Source organism: Cebus imitator, unplaced genomic scaffold, assembly GCF_001604975.1.
Source record: "Cebus imitator isolate Cc_AM_T3 unplaced genomic scaffold, Cebus_imitator-1.0 Scaffold93, whole genome shotgun sequence".
NCBI lineage: Eukaryota > Metazoa > Chordata > Mammalia > Primates > Cebidae > Cebus > Cebus imitator.
The window spans coordinates 3,341,923-3,362,487 of NW_016107408.1; the positions used below are offsets into that span (position 1 = coordinate 3,341,923).

The 20,565-nt window shown below is 46.8% G+C and overlaps 1 protein-coding gene across 1 annotated transcript; it reads left to right on the plus strand.

Annotated features, from left to right (window-relative positions):
- The first annotated feature begins 295 nt into the window (after window positions 1-295).
- Window positions 296-6,037, plus strand: SSTR2 (somatostatin receptor 2). Its single transcript, XM_017535606.2, has 2 exons — window positions 296-603; window positions 4,554-6,037. Exon 2 carries the CDS (start codon window positions 4,652-4,654, stop codon window positions 5,753-5,755), a length of 1,104 nt encoding a protein of 367 aa, XP_017391095.1. The 5' UTR covers window positions 296-603; window positions 4,554-4,651; the 3' UTR covers window positions 5,756-6,037.
- Window positions 6,038-20,565: the final 14,528 nt, after the last annotated feature.

The following is a 20,565-nucleotide window of genomic DNA, read 5'->3' on the forward strand; positions in this document are numbered from 1 at the left end:
CCACTCCAGCTGCCTGGAATATGCTGGGTGGAAGGAAATCGATTCTGTGAAATCAGAGGGAAAATAGCGCTTGTCCTTGCCATGAGTCCTGGGGAGACCGAAAACGCTTAACCTTTCACGCCCCCGCATGTGGGTCCCCTCTCTCTCCGCTCCCCGGCTGCCTGTAAGCTCTGCCCGCGACCACGCGCAGGATTTTCAGCCAGTATCACCCCTGTCCTTCTACAGGACCAGGGAAGAGGGCGGGGCGGAGCGAAGCCGCTGTGACGTGGCGGGAGGGGGGCGTGGGGAAATGTGCCGAGGGGCCCGGGCTGGCTGGGCCAGTCCAAGCGACGCAGCCACCCATGCGCTTGTGCTCGCAAGGCCACCCGCGCCCAGAACCCCAGTCCGCGGCTTGGTGCCGGGTGTCTGCGGGTAAGGAGAGCTCTCTCCCGGCGAGGGGCTAGCGGGAGCCGGCTCAAGAGGGTCGAGGAGCCGGGAACCCCAAACGTCGGGCGCCAGGCGCTAGCCAAGCTGCTGCGCGCCGGGGCGCCCAGCTGGCTCGGGGACAGCCCCTGGGTGCCGGAGACCGGAGCTAGCGGATTGCAGCGGAAAAGCCAAGGCGAGGTGAGTGTGCGTGAGTGTGTGTGTGTCAGAGATGGAGGGAGCGGGAAGCGCACCTGGGCACCTGGGTGCATCTGCGCTGATGGCGGAGTGCCCAGCCGAGGGCCTGAGCATAGGTCCCGGTGTGTGATTCTCCGCCCTTGAGCTTTTTGGGGTGATTATAGCAGGAACGAACGACAGCGGGTGACCCTGCCTGAGTAGGGGGCTGTGAGTAGAGCGTGCTGGCACGGACGTGTCCTCGCAGCCTCATGCCTGTGTGCGTGGCGCGTGCCCTTTAGCCAGAGACCTCAGGTTAAGCTGCGACGGGGGACAACTTCTCTCAGCCCCCTGCTAAAGAGATCCTGCGCGAGGGGAGCGAGGCCGTGAGGCGATGTTTTGGGTGCTAGACTGGGGCTCCTGCGGGAGCGCACCCGGAGATCCGAGCCTGCCAGAGGCAGGCGGCCGGCGCTGAGCGGAGAAAAGAGGGGCTTCCCTCCTGATCTTCCCCGCCCGGCCAGATGGTTCCCAGACGCTAAACGATCTAGGATCCGCTCCCGTCCTCCACCTCGGGACAGAAAGAACAGTTTGTCAAGGTTTGGAGAGACCAAACCTCTGCATAGCCCGTGCCGAAAGCCGCTGGCCAAGTCCCCAAGCGACTGTCGTCCGCGCCCCGAAGTCTCTGTCCTCAGCTCCCCGCCACACACCCGGTACTCCCTGCCCTGCGTTTAGAGACCGGGCGTGCTAGCGCTACAATCTCCACTCTTCCCTTGTCTTTCTGGAAATGGCACGGAGTTCTTCGGGAAACCCTTGCTCTGAGAATCAGCGAGTTGGATGGCCAGGAGGAGGACTTTCTGTGCCAGCCGGGAGCACCGGCTCCGCAGTCCTGACATTCGCTTCTCTATTTCCCAACCCCGTAGGCCAGCACAGCCCTGGCTTTTCCCCCGTCGGTCACTCGCCGCGAAGGCCCACAGGGGCTTTTGTCACTCTGCCAGTGGGAGCTCTTGCTCCAGCTCTGCAGAGACCAAGCTGGGTTGTGCAGGCCCCGAGGGAGGCGGGGGTGGGAACTGAATGCGGGAAAGATGACGGGGAGAGGAGAAACGGACCCTGAGTGGGATTTAGGACCTCCCCTGATGCCTGGTCCCCATCCCAACACTCATTTCTTGGGCTGGTACACACAGCCCCTATGTAAAAGAAGGGTGGAAGGTGGGGTGGAAGGCGGGGTGTGTGAGATTATTCTCACCCTCCTCTCCACAGAGCCTGGACTTGGTTCAGAGGAAACCAACTCCTAGCCATTTCCAGCATCTAACAATTCTTGGGCTGGAAAAACAAAGAATGCAGAAAACCAAACTTCCTTGTCCATTTAATTTAACCACAATTCAACAAGCATTGGCTGCCTGGCATTGGAATATTCGTTCTCTGGAACAAAAATGAAACAGAAGTCTCTGGAAGACATTAGGCAGCTGACTTTCTTGTTAAATAAGACTCCCCATGATTGAAGCTCATTTCTTGCTTAGAGGAGCCTTCCCACTCTCAACTGGCTCCCAGCCTCCCACCTCCACCACCTTCACCAAGACTCTGAACACTGTCTGTTACTACTATTAAGCGATTCTGTCCTGTCGATTGAAACTCCAGTTGAGATGACCGAGTTAGGGCTGGAAGGCAACACTCAACCCTCCCTCATACTCCCTGCACCATCATCCTTCCTAGCCCAAGAGCTCTTAGACAGGGCTTCTCCCTGCCCCAGGGGCTTCTGTGTTACCCAGACATTGAAGTGTGACCATTTGTGTTATATAAATGGGCTCCTGGAAATCCCCATGATTAATGTACACTCTAATTGCAGGCAGCTTGAATAGGATTCTGGCTCTGTAGAATTAAACTGACAAGATGGTTAGAAATGATCGTGAAACTACCCAAGTTAATCCAGGGATACCAACCACAGTTTCTGTACAGCTTCTGCTTTAATTGCTGCCCGTTTATGCTTTTTTACCCGATACAGACATGAAATTCCAGGTCCCCAAAATACTTCACAAAATGCTCAGCCACAAAGCCCAGATCTCACTTCACAGACAGTTGTGTGGTAGGGAAGTGAGCACGAAAGGCACAAGCAATGCACCTGGCAGTTCAGAATGAATCAGAGGCAAAGGTGAGCAAGGATCTTCAAGTGCTTGTTGCTGGCTAAGTCTCCTTTAACTCAACTGCAGTCTTTCCAAGGATTAAGAAGCAATCTTCCATCCACACCCAGGCACCAGGAAGAGTACCTAGCTCAGGGGAAATGTGTCAGCCAAGGGATTATTCCCACTCTGCTGAACACACCACCCTTTGGACAGCTCACCTCTTTCCAGATTGACCTCTTTGCTGTCCTCCTGCTTCATTTTCCATACACCCAAGACCCAGCTCAAATATTTCTCTTTGGAAGCCTCCTCTAAATCCCCCAGGAAAGGAAGGCATCCTTAAGTCCTTCATTTGTCTCTCATGCAATTCCCACCCTATATGAGTTGGCTTCCTTGCCTGTCTCCCCTTTTAAATTATCACCTTCTAGAGGGCACTAGCCACGTTTGTTCATCCCTACATCCCTGCTGTCAGCACAGAGAAGCCTCCTACCCGTTCCCCGTGATAGTTTTTGAATGGCTGAATATCAATCACTTAATTATGGGATGAGCTATTGTTTTAAGTCAAGCCAGTAGTGTTCCAATTATTTCTCTCAGTAAGGAAGTAACACAGGAGTCAGTTGCTTTAAACCAAAGCCCAGTTATCAGCTGTTCAGTCTCTAGACCACTGGGGAGCAGAGGGGATGCCTTGAGACGTGCAAAAGATGGGGCCAGGTGGCCTGTGTTCACATCCCAGATCCACCAATTATGCACAAGAGAATGGGAGTGAACTCCTTAAACTCTCTAAGCCTCAGTTTACACATCTCTAAAATGGGCATAATTATCCCTACCACCTAGGACAGTCGGGAAGATCAAGTGAATAGTGGGTGCAAATGAACTATACTAGTGCTGGAAGCCTTCTGCTTATTTCTATGTATGAGCTTGCGTCCCACACCTGCTTCCCATTTTTGTCCTTAATTAGAAAATGGCAGACAAATTCTCTGGGGTGTTACAGCACTTGGGAGCAGCGTCCCCTTAGGGACGCTGGGCAAGAGTCCTTGAGGAAGTCAAGCATTAGGTGGTATTGGAAAACAAAAATAGAAAAACAAAAAATAAATCGAAGCTTACATTTCAAAAATGAAAGCAAACCAGCCTTTTATCTTTAATACCGAAGACTATAAATTGGTTCACCACGTAGGAAGATTTCAGTAAATCAGAGATAATGAGATGGTAGAGGAAAACACGGGGGGGAACAACATGTACAAGGTTCCCATTACGAGCCCAATGCAATGCTAGGCATTTTCACATACATTCCATCATTTAACCTTCATGACACCCCCATGTGAACAAATAAGAGTCAGAACCATTAAGGACCAGACATGCGGTCACATGGGCTCAGCAGTGGAACCCGGGTTTGTTCTACCTCTAGAGTCTGGGTTTTTTCCGCTATGGTGTTTTCAGAACGGAAAGACTCCAAGGCAGTTAGCAAGTCAGCATGGATTTCCTGGTAGGGAAGAGGCCAGGAATGTCAGTGTCAGACCCTTGTGAGGTCAGGGGCTGAACTTCTTTCTCCAAGCTCTGTCTTTCTGCAGTTTAGATCAGTCAGCTTCTTAAGGGTCAAAGTATGTGCTTTTGAAGCCACAGCCCTCCCCCACATGTGCGTCAGCAGATGACGGCTCGGCCCAAACCCTTCCCTACTATTGGAAAAACAACTCGAAAAAGTCTGCACGCTGATGAGGAATGCTAGAGCCTAATATTGATGTAGAAAGATAATCCGTTTTTCAATTTAAGAGTATGTGTCTGAGAGGGTAAACCAGAAATGTGTAAATTTGGTGAGAGTTTAAATAGCTCATGACTGACAGGTCAATCTTCCTTTTCTCCTTCCAGATGTCACACTGGATCCCTGGCCTCCAGGGTCCATTAAGGTGAGAATAAGATCTCTGGGCTGACTGGAACTAGCGTAACACTGAAAAGTAGCCACAGACATGGCGGATGAGCAGCTCAATGGAAGCCACACATGGCTATCCATTCCATTTGACCTCAATGGCTCTGTGGGGTCAGCCAACACCTCAAACCAGACAGAGCCATACTATGACCTGACAAGCAATGCGGTCCTGACATTCATCTATTTTGTGGTCTGCATCATCGGGTTGTGTGGTAACACACTTGTCATTTACGTCATCCTCCGCTATGCCAAGATGAAGACCATCACCAACATTTACATCCTCAACCTGGCCATTGCAGATGAGCTCTTCATGCTGGGTCTGCCTTTCTTGGCTATGCAGGTGGCTCTGGTCCACTGGCCCTTTGGCAAGGCCATCTGCCGGGTGGTCATGACTGTGGATGGCATCAATCAGTTCACCAGCATCTTCTGCTTGACAGTCATGAGCATCGACCGATACCTGGCTGTGGTCCACCCCATCAAGTCGGCCAAGTGGAGAAGACCCCGGACGGCCAAGATGATCACCATGGCTGTGTGGGGAGTCTCTCTGCTGGTCATCTTGCCCATCATGATATATGCTGGGCTCCGGAGCAACCAGTGGGGGAGAAGCAGCTGCACCATCAACTGGCCAGGTGAATCTGGGGCTTGGTACACAGGGTTCATCATCTACACGTTCATCCTAGGGTTCCTGGTACCCCTCACCATCATTTGTCTTTGTTACCTGTTCATTATCATCAAGGTAAAGTCCTCTGGCATCCGAGTGGGCTCTTCCAAGAGGAAGAAGTCTGAGAAGAAGGTCACCCGAATGGTGTCCATCGTGGTGGCTGTCTTCATCTTCTGCTGGCTTCCCTTCTACATATTCAACGTTTCTTCTGTCTCCATGGCCATCAGTCCCACCCCAGCCCTTAAAGGCATGTTTGACTTTGTAGTGGTCCTCACCTATGCTAACAGCTGTGCCAACCCTATCCTATATGCCTTCTTGTCTGACAACTTCAAGAAGAGCTTCCAGAATGTCCTCTGCTTGGTCAAGGTGAGCGGCACAGATGACGGGGAGCGGAGTGACAGTAAGCAGGACAAATCCCGGCTGAATGAGACCACTGAGACCCAGAGGACCCTCCTTAATGGAGACCTCCAAACCAGTATCTGAACCGCTTGGGGGGTGGGAAAAAACCAAGCCATGCTCTGCCTGCTGGCAATGGTCTCCCTACCCGCACCCGCCTACCGCCTCCCACCCCTCACACCTGGCTTCTAGAATAGAGGATTGCTCAGCACGAGTCCAATGAGAGAACAGTGTTTGAGTCAGCTTGTCTGATTGAATGATAATGTGCTAAATTGATTACCTCCCCCTTAAAGCGAACATTGAAATACAGGTAGACAATTCAAAGTCTGGAGAAAAGGGATTGTGCCTGAGTATGAGCTTTAGAAACAAAAATAGGCTGAGGGCAGTGGCTCACGCCTGTAATGCCAACACTTTGGGAGGCTGAGGCAGGTGGATCATGAGGTCAAGAGATCCAGACCATCCTGGCCAACACAGTGAAACCCCGTCTCTACTAAAAATATTAAAAAATTAGCTGGGCATGGTGGCATGCGCCTGTAGTCCCAGCTACTCGGGAGGCTGAGGCAGGAGAATCACTTGAACTCGGGAAGTGGAGGTTGCAGTGAGACGAGATCGCACCAATGCACTCCAGTCTGGTGACAGAGCGAGACTCCATCTCAAAAAACAAAACAAAAACGAAACAAACAAACAAACAAAAAAGCATCTGTGTGTTTGTGTATTTAAAACTTAATATGTAATCTTGTGTTCTTATATTTATACTCATATATTCCTATTTATTCTCTGTATAGGCATTATCTACGTTCTTGTGTTCACATATACAAGTAGCAAATTCAAATGTGCATAGTGTACATGGACTTTTGGCACAATGCAGAGCCTGCAGAAATGGACTTACCATGAAGCCAGTCAAGTTTCAGCTTCAGGGAGCTCTCTTGCACGGGCCTTTCCAGGGCCCAGGAGGGATCTGGGCAGTATGTTCACGTGGTCATCTGTTTTTGTAAATAATTATGGAAGTAAGATATTTTTGTATTGCTTTTCTTAAAAAGGATCCTTGTATAAGCTTCTAGCCTCACAAAACTTCCAGCCGCTGCCCCTAGGTGTTTGCTTCATTAATTTCAGGCAGGTTAGGTCAACGTAAGAAGGGAAAGAGGGAAGATATTTGAAGACCCAGAACATAAATTCATGTGTTTCCACTTCTCGGATATAATCAGAGAATTATTCATTTGCCCAAAAGGACTTAAGGGGTAGTGGTCATCCATCATTGTATTTACCAGGACAAAACCAACTTTGTTATTATAAGATTGCAAAATCTTTTCAAATTGCTTTAGTTTTTCTTAGGGAGCCATGAGCCGGGGGAAATCACTAACATGAAAGGCATAAAATGGACTATGATTCCTGTGGGGAAATAATTTTATTCTCTCCACCGTGAAAATAAGTGAATAAGAGTGAAGCAAAATTACACCTTTATGAGAAACTATAAAATTGTTTTTTATTTTGCAGGCCAGACATAGCTTCCTAATGAAGGAAAATGGAAATGTAATTCAATGACTCCTCAAAGGGGATTTTTGAGGACTTCATACAAAACTAGGCATTAAGAAAACCACAAATGCATGACCAGGTGCAGTGGCTTATGCCTGTAATTCTAGCACTTTGAGAGGCCAAGGCAGGTGGATCACCTGAGGTCAGGAGTTCAAGACCAGCCTGGCCACCATGGTGAAACCCCATCTCTACAAAAAATATAAAAATTAGCTGGGTGTGGTGGTCCATGCCTGTAGTCCCAGCTACTCCAGAGGCTGAGGCAGGAGAATCACTTGAACCCGGGAGGTAGAGGTTGCAGTAAGCTGAGACCATGCTACTGCACTCCAGCCTGGGCAACAAGAGCAAAACTCAGTCTCAAAAAAAAAAAAAAGAGAGAGAGAGAACCACAATGCTTACTAAAGACCAGAGGAGATTGTTCATAAAACAGAAGCACTCTCACCTGCCAAACAATATGTAGTGTATGGGGCGGGGGGGGGGGCATGGTGTGAGTGTTGGTGGGGCCCCACCACTCGGAAATACCGCTGTGCCACCTTCCCCACTGACTGTATACACAGTAAGTATCTCACCTTAATGTCATGGACTCTCTGAGCTGCTCCTCAAGAACTATTGTAAATAGGCACTTCACACCATAAAGTGGGATTTTTTTGTCCCCCAAACTGACACATACAAGCAATAAGAAAAGAGACAATGTCAATTTCATTGACTGATCAGTTTCCAGAGTATGAAGGAATATGCGCTGGGTGCCTGCAAGGATGTCATCGTCTCTGGGTTTTGTCTGAGAGCATCACTCAGCATCTCACACATAGATTTCACCATATTTTTAAATGAGCTTTCCTCTTCGGGCTCCCTAAGCAAGTACTGTTTGCCCGTCGGAATGACTAAGTTCTCCACCTGTGGGTGTCCTTCCTAATGTGCTACTTTTGTTCTGTATAATTCACACCACCTCATTCCCAAAAGTACTTCCTATGGCTAAGAAAAATGTGTTCAATAAGATTTAGGATAGACAAATCTGCACAAAAATAAAAAGTGGTACAGTTATAAAACAAGACTATAGAGAAAGTTGTTGCAAAAATTGCATGCAGTAAAATCCCACACCATTAGTAAAAGTAAGGTCAGCTGCAAGTTCAGCGCAGGGCTTCCTAGCAGCTATGTTTAGCAAAGTGTGACTGTTTTTTGTTTTTTGAGACGGACTCTCGCTCTGTCACCCAGGCTGGTGTGCAGTGGCACGATCTCCGATCACTGCAACCTCTGCTTCCCGGGTTCAAGTGATTCTCCTGTCTGTCTCACTAGTAGCTGGGATTACAGGCACGCGCCACCACGCTTGAGACAGGGTTTCACCGTTGCTCTGGCTGGTCTCGAACTCCTGACCTGCTTTTGTGTGTGTGTGTGTGTGTGTGTGTGTGTGTGTGTGTGTGTGTGTGTGTGTGTGTTTAAATAAAAACAAGCAAAGATTCGGAAGAAAATGATTTAGTCCTAACTTTACAATTATTATAACGAGATGTTCCAGGGTCCTTGAATAAATGCTGAGTTTGACTTAGGGAAATGATTCCAAGGGACCAAGAATTGGTAGAAATAATTTCAAGGCAGAGAAGACCAATTCTACAGGCCAGGTGTGGTGGCTCATGCCTGTAATCCCAGCACTTTGGGAGGCCAAGGTGGGTGGTTTTCTTAATGTCCAGTTTTGTATGATCACCTGAGGTTAGGAGTTCAAGACCAGCCTGGCCAACATGGTGAAACCCCATCTCTACTAACAATACAAAAACTTAGTCCGGCGTGGTGGTGGCAGGCATTGCAATACCAGTTACTCGGGAGGCTGAGGCAGGAGAATGGCTTGAACCTGGGAGGTGGAGGTTGCAGTGAGCTGAGATTGCGTCATTGCACTCCAGCCTGGGCAATAAGAGCAAAATTTTTCTTAAAAAAAAAAAAAAAAAAAGACTAATTCTAGAGTATTCATGACCCTGTGACCAGAGAAACTGCCTGTAGGGAGGCCAGAGTCAAAGCAGCCACCTGTAACCTGAAAATGAAATGCAGACCCAGGCATCTGTGGGCCTTCCTCAGCAGGATGACCATTCTAAGACTAAATGACAGGCCTTTGAGTTTGATGCTACAACTCCATCCAAATACGCAGTTAGGTTTCTGCCTTAGGGAAAGGTATTCTCCCCTTTTTGAAATATCTGTTTCAAAGATAAGAGAGAACATGCTAATTTAAAGGTTAACATCATTTTAATCCAAAAAATTTAGTCTCCATTCCATATTTAATGCTGAAGACAAATCTGCTGGGTGCTGGGGGGGAATAAAAAGTAATGCACCCCATTGATTTCAGAGTATCTCATCACTTGGGTTATGCATGCTGCCACTTAGCTGCCATTAACGTAGGTAGTTAAGCACTGATTAAACCTAAGTGGACTCAGTGAAGAAGATATTGGGAAAGATAATATGATATTGTGGCCTATGCTGAATAATGTTAGCTGTGTTTCAGTAACAGAGTTGGGTAATATTGGACTGGGAGATGAAACTTTAGCAGTGCTGGGCGTGGTGGCTCATGCCTGTAATCCCAGCACTTTGGGAGGTTGAGGCAGGCAGATCGCCTGAGGTCAGGAGTTCAAGACCAGCGTAACCAACATGAGGAAACCCCATCCCTACTCAGAATACAAAAATTAGCCAGGTGTGGTGGCTGTAATCCAAGCTACTTGGGAGGCTGAGGCAGGAGAATCACTTGAACGCCAGAGGTGGAGGTTGCAGTGAGCTGAGATGGCACTACTGCACTTCAGCCTGGGTGACAGAGCAAGACTCCGTCTCAAAAAAAATAAAAATAAAAAAGAAGAAGAAGAAAAACTTCAGTGGGGTTCATACCATAGCTTGGCAGAATCTAGAAGGCAGAAGGACACTGGAAAATAAAATGGCACACAGAGAGGAAAATGTGGGCTAGGTGATGGGGCTTCTAGACCTGGCAATGAGCTGGAATCTATTTGCTTACACAAATGTAACCTTCTCTCCATGACGGAATACAAGTGTTTCTTGCTGAAACTCGGAGCCACAGCTACCCTAAATGAGAAGCACCGTGCTAGAAAAGTGCACAGGCTGATGGCAGAAACAGGTGGGAAGCAAAGAGCTGTCAAAATACATGTTCTGGCCTGGGAGTGGTGGCTCACATCTGTAATGCCAGCATTTTGGGAGGCCGAGGCAGGGGCATCACCTGAACCCAGGAGTTTGAGACCAGCCGGGGCACTGTAGTGAGACCCTGTCTCTTTAAAAAAAAGAAAGAAAAGAAAAGAAAAAGAGAAAGAGAAAAAAGATCCATGTTCCTGATCAGCTCCGAATGTGACTATTCAATGAAGAGAGTAGAATTACAGTGGAAGGCACACATGAACTTTGACCTTGCTAAAGAAAGGTGTAGCAGACATAATGCTCATCTTAGGTTACCTGTTGATCTTAAAGCAACCCAGGAAATGGGAATTGCGGTGAGCCGAGAACGCGTCATAGAAATCGAGAATATGTAACAAGAAAAAGACAAAAAAAAAAAAAAAAAAAAAAAAAAAAAACTCCATAAAAAATAAGTAAAATATAAAAACAAATTAATGTTTTATAGACCCTGGGGAAAAGAATTTTCAGCAAAGTACAAAAATCTAAAGCATTCCTTTCTTTTATTTGTAATTCTTTACTGTGGAACAGCTCAAAATATCAGTTCTGTTTTAGGCAACGGAAATGATAACCGAGCAAGGAAACATAATTTGGATTGTAAAAATCTTGCTCTAATAAAAATTCCGTAAACAGTAAAAAAAAAGAAAAGAAAGAAAGAAAGTGGCAAGAGAATCATCAAAAGTTTCCAGAGATGGTTGGGAAGATCTGATTAGCATTTCCAATATGTGTGTCATTCTAAGAATCCCAAAGCTGGCAAGCCAAGCAGTAGAACTTACAGTAACAACAATCATTTGTCTCATCCACGTTTTTGCCAGATTCAAAAACACTGAATTTCCCATCAGATGTTCTATCAGAGTAAACCTTTACCTAAGTACTTGTTTTGCTTTTAATATGTGAATTTCTGGGAACATTCCCATGGGCAGAGTCTCTCTTTTTTTTTTTTTTTTGAGATGGAGTTTCGCCCTTTTGCCCAAGCTGGAGTGCAGTGGCAGGATTTCAGCTCACTGTAACCTCTGCCTTCTGTTTTCAAGCGATTCTCCTGCCTCAGCCTCCTGTGTAGGTGGGATCACCAAATTTGTACAACAGGTACACGCCAACACGCCTGGCTAATTTTTGTATTTTTAGTAGAGACGGGGTTTCACCATGTTGGCCAGGCTGGTCTTGAACTCCTGACCTCGTGATCCTCCCACCTCGGCCTCCCAAAGTGCTGGGATTATAGGCGTGAGCCACCGCACCTGGCCCAGAGTCTCTAATTTGTTTTCCAGCAGCTCATCTAGCAAGTAGGCACCAGGGACTGTATTCTGCTTATAGCTGAAGAGCTTCTGTAGCTCCTGTTATCTAAGTCGGCGAAGTATTAAGGTTGAGAATGATGGCTCAAGGGCAAGATTTCACACCTGTCACCCCCACTGCCACATTCAAGAATGACCCACCACCTCCCCTTAACTCAGCAGCAACTGAACATGGGGAGGGGGCAAGGGGTAATCATTTTCTCCTTTAGATGTCTCAGGTTGTATGTTATCTGGATTCTACTTAAAAACAGAGCTAAATAGTAACCAAGACTTAACCGGGCTGACCATAAAGTCATATTGATTCTCCTAAGACTAAAAGTGAGCATAAGATCATTAAAATGAAATAGTGTGGCTTCATCACTCAGCTCAGTGAACATCTGCCTCCTGTTGGACAAACATTTTAGGCATGAGAGAGTTGATGACACAGAGACTCAACTTCAGGTGGACAAGAAAGAGTTCAAGTAGATAAGCGGGAGGCTTGTCTTTTTTTTTTTCTTTTGAGATGAAATCTTGCTCTGTCGCCCAGGCTGGAGTGCAGTGGCATGATCTCGGCTCACTGCAACCTCTGACCCCCGGGTTCAAGTGATTCTCCTGCCTCCCCCTCCCAAGTAGCTGGAATTACAGGCATGTGCCTCCACGCCCAGCTAATTTTTCTATTTTTAGTGGAGATGAGGTTTTGTCATGTTGGCAAGGCAGGTCTCGAACTCCTGACCTCAGGTGATCAACCCACCTCAGTGTCCCAAAGTGCTGGGAACAGAGGCATAAGCCACCACGCTTGGCCAATTTTTCATCATCTCTCTTTTTCCTGGCATTATTGAAGGGACAGGCTAGTTGAGGCAGGGGGCAGGGAAAGAACACCTCTTTGCTTAGATATTGGTGCCTAGTGGGGACACTGAGTTCATTTCCTGATCCTACTAGGCCTGGAAGCAGGAAAGGAATGTCCTGATTAGAGATAAAATTGTCTTACCTTTTAGAAAAGCCTGTTAAGAAATATGATGCAAGACCACCTTCGATGAAATCTGAAAGGACACCCCACAGCCTTGTCCACTCCAATTATTCAGTGACAGGGCCTCCAGTTGCTTAAGCCATAGAGAAGGTCCCTTTGCAGTGGGAGTCCCTGAAGAGAGAATGGGAAGCCCAGGATGAACCCAGTCCTAAGGGCTGCTGGGGGCTACCCAATAAGACTGTTTTAGCCCTGGACACAAGAGGGAGACACAGTCACCCCAGGTCCTTACAAGGACCCCAAAGGATATCTCGTAGTCTCAAGAGAAGAAGACCCACCACCAGCTTTCTGGGGCTATCTGTCAACTCAGCAGGTGCAGCTAAGGAGCAGCCATGCTCCCTCTGCCCTCCTGGGGGCTGAGCTATCAGTTCCTGGGAGGGTTCCTGTTCCCATGTAAGGGGATACGTTCAATTGCTGAGTACACTGATATCTTTCTCATGGGTATGATTTTTAAACAAGAAACCTAAATGGTTCTCATGTAACATAACTGATATAGTTTGGCTGTGTCCTCACCCAAATCTCATCCTGAACTGCAGCTCCCATAATCCCCATGTGTTGTGGGAGGCACCCAATTGGAGGTAATTGAATCATGGAGGCAGTCACCTCCACACTGTTCTGGTGATAGTGAGTGAGTTCTCACAGGATCTGATGGTTTTATAAGGGGCTTTCCCCCTGCTTCACTCTGCACTTCTCCTTGCTGCTGTCATGTGAAGAAGGACGTGTTTGCTTCCTCTTCTGCCATGATTGTAAGTTTCCTGAGGCCTCCCCAGCCCTGCAGAACTCTGAGTCAATTAAACCTCTTTCCTTTATAAACTACCCAGTCTCAGATATGTCTTTATTAACGGCATGAGAACAGACTAATGTAATAACCAAGGCTTAGTGGCTTTCTTAACATTAACCAGCATCCCACTTCTCAGGAGACATGGGTGGTGTTCTAAGCTTCTCAAGTTCTCAACTTGCACCTTCACGCCAGTTTGTGCTCCCAAGCACGTGCACACACAAATACACACATAATGTACATGCATATAGGTGGCACAACAGAGCACGTGTGTGATGCTTCACATGTATGATGCCCTCCCCTCCACTGCCCTGCTCCAGCCCATTTCCATGGCTCAGTCAACATCTGCCCATCTTGTTTGCTTAAGTACCATGCACGTGAAGGACATGGTCACACATGTATGATATGCATGCACATACATGTGAGGCATGCATGGGGTGCACATGCGCACCTGGGAGACGTGCGTGATGTACGTGTACATGCTGCATACATCCTACATGGTCTCGGCATGACCTCGATGCAGAGATTCTCCAGTAGCTTTCAACAGAGGGTGATAACTAAAATGTGACTAACTCATCTTGAATCTAGGGATATTTAGTCATTTTTTTCTACACCGCTGCCACAACGGGGAGGAGGAGCTTGTGCATAAACTAATTTTGTACCCAGAGAATTCCATGCTGGATCACAGACTGCATGCCTAGCTGCCTGGCCCCAGCCAGCTGTCCCTGCTGTAACAAGCTGCCTCAATTCAACAACAACAACAACAAAAAGAGTTGGCCAAAGGGTGTGAACAGTTTCCTACAAATCACCCCCACCAATCCATCAACACAAAGCGCTTGTACTACTAACAGCAACATTTTTGCATTAGGAAAATGATGTAATTTCTTCACAGAAAAATCACTGAAAATAATTCTTAAATTGAGTCACATCAATGACAGCTCTCATCAAAGACATTTCTTCCCCCTGCTCCCCGGCCCACCATGCTTCTTAATACAAAGCCAGGGCTGAACCCTATGGGGAAGCTGTGATACAGAAAATGAACAGCTGCTCTCTTCCTCTCCCGTGAGCACAGCTCTGCAAAAGAGTCTCTTAAACAGAAAGGAAACCCTCCCCTTGTCCATGGTCCTGCTTCCTCATTTCCGTGGCTTGGGATATCTACCTCGGTTCCTCTTGTTTGCTTAAGTATCAGCCAGTATATGATGGGGAAGAGAGTATTGTTATCTCTTTCTTTGAGGAACAGAAGTCTGATCTCCAGGGTTCATTCTCAAGATTAATTAAAGCTAGCCCAGTCTCAGCTGTGCTGCCAGCCCAGTGTGCTAGACACTCACAGAGCAAAGGCTTGGGCAGAAGGAAGACTTACTTTGCTTAGCCTCAGCTTAAGCACTTTTTGGCAGATGAAAATCGTGTCCTAAATATCTCCAAACCCCCAGGTGGATGGGCTCGGGAGATGACACACCACAGATGTTCCACTCTTCTTCCCCGCTGCACCTTCACGTGACCACCTATCTCCAAGGGTTTTCCAGCTCAAAGGTAGCAGGACGTGCAACTTCAGCCACACCATGAAGGTCTATCTTTGCAGCCCAGGAAACCTATTGCTTCTTGGTCTTAAATGGAACATTTCTTAATGTTGTGGGAGGCACCCAATTGGAGGTAATTGAATCATGGAGGCAGTCACCTCCACACTGTTCTGGTGATAGTGAGCCAACACAAAATCTGGTTGGACACCAGGAATATGGTTCTGGGATGTTGGGCAGACATGAAAATGGGTATTTAGAGGGTTTGGGATTTTGAGGGCTTCCTTCCTGTCTCCAGGACCAATAAAAAATGTTAATTGCTGGAGAAGAACCAAGGTGAGGCACTGATGTGGCTGGCAGGTTGCATCAGCAGCGACGTCTGTCGCTGAGATCAGCTTCACCTTGAAGAGTGTCAAGGTCGCCAGGCACAGTGATTCACGCCTGTTATCCCAGCATTCTGGGAGGCTGAGGCAGGCGGATAACGAGGTCAGGAGTTCGAGACCATCCTGGTCAACACGGTGAAACCCCATCTCTGCTAAAAATACAAAAATTAGCTGGGTGCGGTGGCGCATGCCTATAGTCCCAGCTACTCTGGAGGCTGAGGCAAAAGAATCACTTGAACCTGGGAGGCAGACAGTGCAGTGAGCCGACATTGCGCCACTGCACTCCAGCCTGGCAACAGAGTGAGACTCTGTCTCAAAAAAAAAAAAGTATCAAAGTCAGTGGAGGCCCAGGTAATCTCAGCAAAGTCAAGACAGGAGACCAGCTGCCTTTGAGCAGGGAGTCTCACCTGTTTAAAATTCAGCAATTAGAGTTTGTTTCCTTTATTTATACCCTTGATCTGTCTTTCAAAACAACATCCCCTTATAGTTTATATTTAAATTTTTAACCTCAGCACTTTGAAAGGCAAAGGCAGGAAGACCACTTGAGCCCAGGAGTTCAAGACCAGCCTCGGCAACATAGAGAACAATCATCTCTACAAAAAAAATTGAAAAATTAGCCGGGCGTAGTGGTGAACACCTGTAGTCTCAGCTACTTGGGAGGCTGAGGCAGGAGAATCACTTGAGCCTGGGAGGTTAAGGCTGCAGCGATCTACAATTGTGCCATTGCACTCCAGCCTGGATGACGGAGAGAGACCCTGTCGCTAAAAATAAAACATAAAAATAAAAGCTCTGTCACTCAGGCTGGAGTGCAGCGACGCAATCTCAGCTCACTGCAACCTCTGTCTCCTGGGTTCAAGCGATTCTGACGTCTCAGCCTCCCCGGTAGCTGAGATTATAGGGGTGTGCCACCACACCCAGCTAATTTTTGTATTTTAGTAGAGATGGGGTTTCACCATGTTGGCCAGGCTGAATTCCCAACCTCGAGTCATCTACTAGCCTCAGCCTTAAAATCCCTTTTTAAAGAGGCATTTGAGAATTCCACAATACCTCCTTTAAACAACTAGAAACGGACACTTCATTTCCATAAAACGCAGTTGGGAAGTGATTTCGAACGAGTCAACAAAGGCATTTCATCCAGGGTGGATGGAGCAGAGCTGGGTCTCATTCTTTTTCTCCATCTCTCCCTACTTTGGATCTAGGCTGCCCTTGGACAAAAGCAATTTAATATGTGGCTGAGCAGGAGAAAAGGGCTCCTAGTTAGAACAGGCAGCCAACTCGGAGGGGTCAACCAGCCAGCTCAGCCAGCTCACAGTCCCATAAGTGCACTTTGCCAATAAAAAGTAGCAGCAGACAATTCAAGGGGAAAGGCCCAGGAAAGTCTCCACTCGAGGGTCCAACACCCTGAGAGCCATCTCATCAGTAATGAGCAGGGCGTGGAGTACAGGGAGGTGACATTTAGAACTCGTTGAAAGCTAATATAGTACGCACAGTGCATTGTTCCTGAAGTCTTCCTATTCCTGATTTCATAGCTCATCTATCTGTCACTCTCTGGCTGTCACTCATCCATAAACAACAGCAGATTGTTATAAACAGTAGATCAATTATGATCAAAGGAAACTGAACACTCTTTCCACATGGCTTGCACACACACCTCCTCCTGCTCTGTCCTATTGGGTGGTGCTGCCAACCCTTTAAGCTCACCCCAATCTCTGAAGGATAAATGGAGACAAGGAAGCCTGCCACATCTAAGAAAAGGCTTCAGCAGCCCTGACTCAAAAACAATTTCAATTATGTCACGTGATTGATGGTTTTAACATGTCGAGAATAGGTGTGCACCTGGTCTACAGCTAGAATTTTTATTATTATTATGATTTGAGATGGAGTTTCTCACTCTGTCACCCAGGCTGGAGTGCAGTGGTGCGATCTCGGCTCACTGCCACCTCTGCTTCCCAGGTTCAAGCAATTCTCCTGCCTAAGTCTCCCCAGTAGCTGGGATTGCAGACATGCACCACCATGCCCGGCTAATTTTTATATTTTTAGTAGAGATGGGGTTTCACCACGTTGCCCAGGCTGGTCTCTAATTCCTAACCTCAAGTGATCTGCCCACCTCAGCCTCCCAAAGTGCTGGGATCACAGGCATGAGCCACTACACCTATTACTTTGATTGTATTTTGAATATGATTACTCTTACTAATAGGTCATCTCTGCATGTCCAGCATTTTGATAAAACAGTTAAAACTGCTTTTGCTTTCTAATGAGACTTTGTGACTGGGTATGTTTCTCTGTTAGATTAATTCACCTCCCTATTTGCTGTTAAATGTGATTGTATGATCTTAATCCTAGAAAACAAGTGACAAATATTTCTTTTTAGTGACTTTTTTAAAAGAATTTACAAGTGTACCCTTTTATAGCTATTTTCACACAAAATCATATTCACAATCAAAGAGACTCAGAATGAAGTTTGCTCATTAGGCCAGCTACATTAACTCACCTCTGTCCCCACCTATCTCTGAAAAACACCCTACACGCTCAGGAAAATGGGCCAGAGTCCTAAGTGACATAACCTATACTTTCCAAGTTCCCAAAAGCCCTGAACTAGAAATAGGTAAACCAACAATTTGTTTTAAAACTCTAAGCCCAACAAAAAGCCTACAAAGTGTTTTTTGGATGTTATCAAGGTCTTGGCAATCATTTGTCTGAAAGCAAAAGGGAAAAAGAAAAAGAAAAATCTTGAAAATTGGCAACTACTGGTAAGTCCCATTTTGTCCACAGATGGATTTTTTTTTTTTTTTTTTTCCTAGAAGACTGTGTCTTGCTCTGTTGCCCAGGCTGGAGTGCAGTGGCATGATCTCGGCTCACTGAAACTTCCATCTCCTGGGTTCAAGTGATTCTCCTGCCTCAGCCTCCCAACTAGCTGGGATTACAGGTATGTGCTACCATGCCCAACTAATTTTTAGTATTTTTAGTAGAGATGGGGTTTCACCATGTTGGCCAGGCTGATCTCAAACTCTTGACTTCAGATAATCCACCTGCCTCAGCCTCTCAAAATGCTAGGATTACAGGTGTGAGCCACCACGCCCAGCCCACAAACTGATTTTTAATGGTCCCATCTGATTTCTTCCAAATTTTGTAGCCTAGTTTAAACAGAATGGCTGTTTAAGTCATTGTGAAGCAGATGACAAAGGGGTGCCCTAAAAATGCCGTAAAGACACACCAGGTCTCAGTGACAGCAAAGCTGACTACAGAGAAATGCCAAGAGTTTAGAAATTAGGCCCCCAAAACCAACTTATCACCTTCTCATCTTTCTTCACTCAAATCCAAAACATAACGAATTTTCAGTTGCTTAGAGTATATTAGACTGCTAAAATCAGAAAACAATTCGCTGATTGTTCACTACGTACCAAGCCCTATTTTGAGCACTTAATAATATGCATCATCTCATTCAATTCCCATAAGAGCTCTCTGAAGTAGGTGCTACTTTTCTTCCCATTATACAGATGAGCAAACTGAGGCGTGGAATACTTGTGTCACTTGCCCAGAACCTGCACTCCTTTTTTTTTTTTTTTTTTTTTTTAGTCAGGAATGTTGCTCTGTCACCCAGGCTGGAATGCAGTGGCACAATCTCGGCTCACTGCATCCTCCACCTCCCAGGTTCAAGCAGTTTCAGAAGCTGAGAATTTAGTAAGAAAAACAAAAGACAGAGCAGAAGACAGGTCCGGTGGTGTACCTCAGCCTCCCGAATAGCTGGGATTGCAGGCATGTGCCACCATGCCTGGCTAATTTTTGTAGTTTTTAGTAGAGACAGGGTTTCACCATCTTAGCCAAGCTGGTCTTGAACTCCCGACCTCGTGATCCTCGCCTCAGCCTCCCAAAGTGCTGGGATTACAGGCGTGAGCCACCATGCCCCGCCCAGAACCTGCACTCTTAACCATTTCTCCACATTGCATGACCACCTACAGAAAGTGTGACCTTGAGAAAGTGCCTAACCTTGCAGAGACAAAACAGGGCTAATACCAAGTACCTCGTGGAATTCTGTAAAGACTGGATGAAAGAAAATATTGAAGGCAGTTTGTCACATTATCAGACATAGAGAGGTGTCCAGTACATATGAGCGTCCCCTCACCTTTAATCAGAGGAAAAGAAGGTCAGAAATGTTTTGGTTGTTAAACAGTGGATCATTTTCCAAAATCACTGATATTAAACCACGGCTTCTAAACCTGCCATCGGTAGAAAGCCTGGCCAACACTAACAAAACCAGCCATGTGACGCAAGACGAAAGCAAATCGGAGGGCAGAAAAGTAAATGCAATTAGCTGACGACCTGATAAGGTGGTACCCGCTGCACAGAGCGTTCCTTTCTGGCTAGAGGACTTTACTCCTCTGTTAAGCCTAATTAAATGGTCTCTACCACAGGAGACCGGGAATAAATTTCCACCTCCCTAAACAGAGCTTCATCTTGCCAAGGCATTCTGGAAACTTAGCAGTTCGTGGTATGTTAGAAATCGCTGAGCTCTTTTCCCCCTCCCTCCAGCGTGGGACCACGGTTGGCCTGGGGCCTGGTGCTCACCAGAGAGGGAGGAACGTGCAGTTAATCCCGGGTCTATCACCATCTGCACGGCTCCCGGGTCCAGCTGGAGACAGATGGCGCACTTGCAAGGGTTTAACTGAAATGAATGGAACGAAGGAGCTGCTTACAGAGGTGGGGGCAGGCGCGACAGAACCACCAAGAGACGGATGAGGTGCCTGGAGACTGGGCACCGGAATCAGAGAATAGAAAGGCTTAAAAAGCAAGGAGCCTCCGCTAATTCCATACGGAACATTCAAAAGTCCAGACTTCAAATTGTTTGAGGAGGAGGGAAGGGCTAATGTTGGACATGAATATAAACATGAATGAATTCAGCATTTCTGAAACTAGCTTAAATCAATCTGGTCATTTTCTTTGTCTCACTTAAGAATTGTAGGGTAACACACAGTTGGAATATTTACAGATTTTTTTTTTTTGGGGATATCAGGAAGTCACCTTATTACAAAGCTAAATATTTTTTCAGGCACTCAATGAATAGTGAGTGTCTACTGTGTGTCAGAGATTGTTTTAGAAGCTGAGAATTTAGTAAGAAAGACAAAAGACAGAGCAGAAGACAGGTATGGTGGTGCACGCCCAGCTACTTGTGAGGCTGTTGGGAGGATCCCTTGAGCCCAGGAGTTCGAGACCAACCTGGGAAACATAGCAAGACCCTGTCTCAAAAAAAAAAAAAAA

What these genes read in the sequence shown, in the direction of transcription:
- SSTR2 (XM_017535606.2), top strand. Translation starts at nt 4,652, where the DNA reads ATGGCGGATGAGCAGCTCAATGGAAGCCACACATGGCTATCCATTCCA.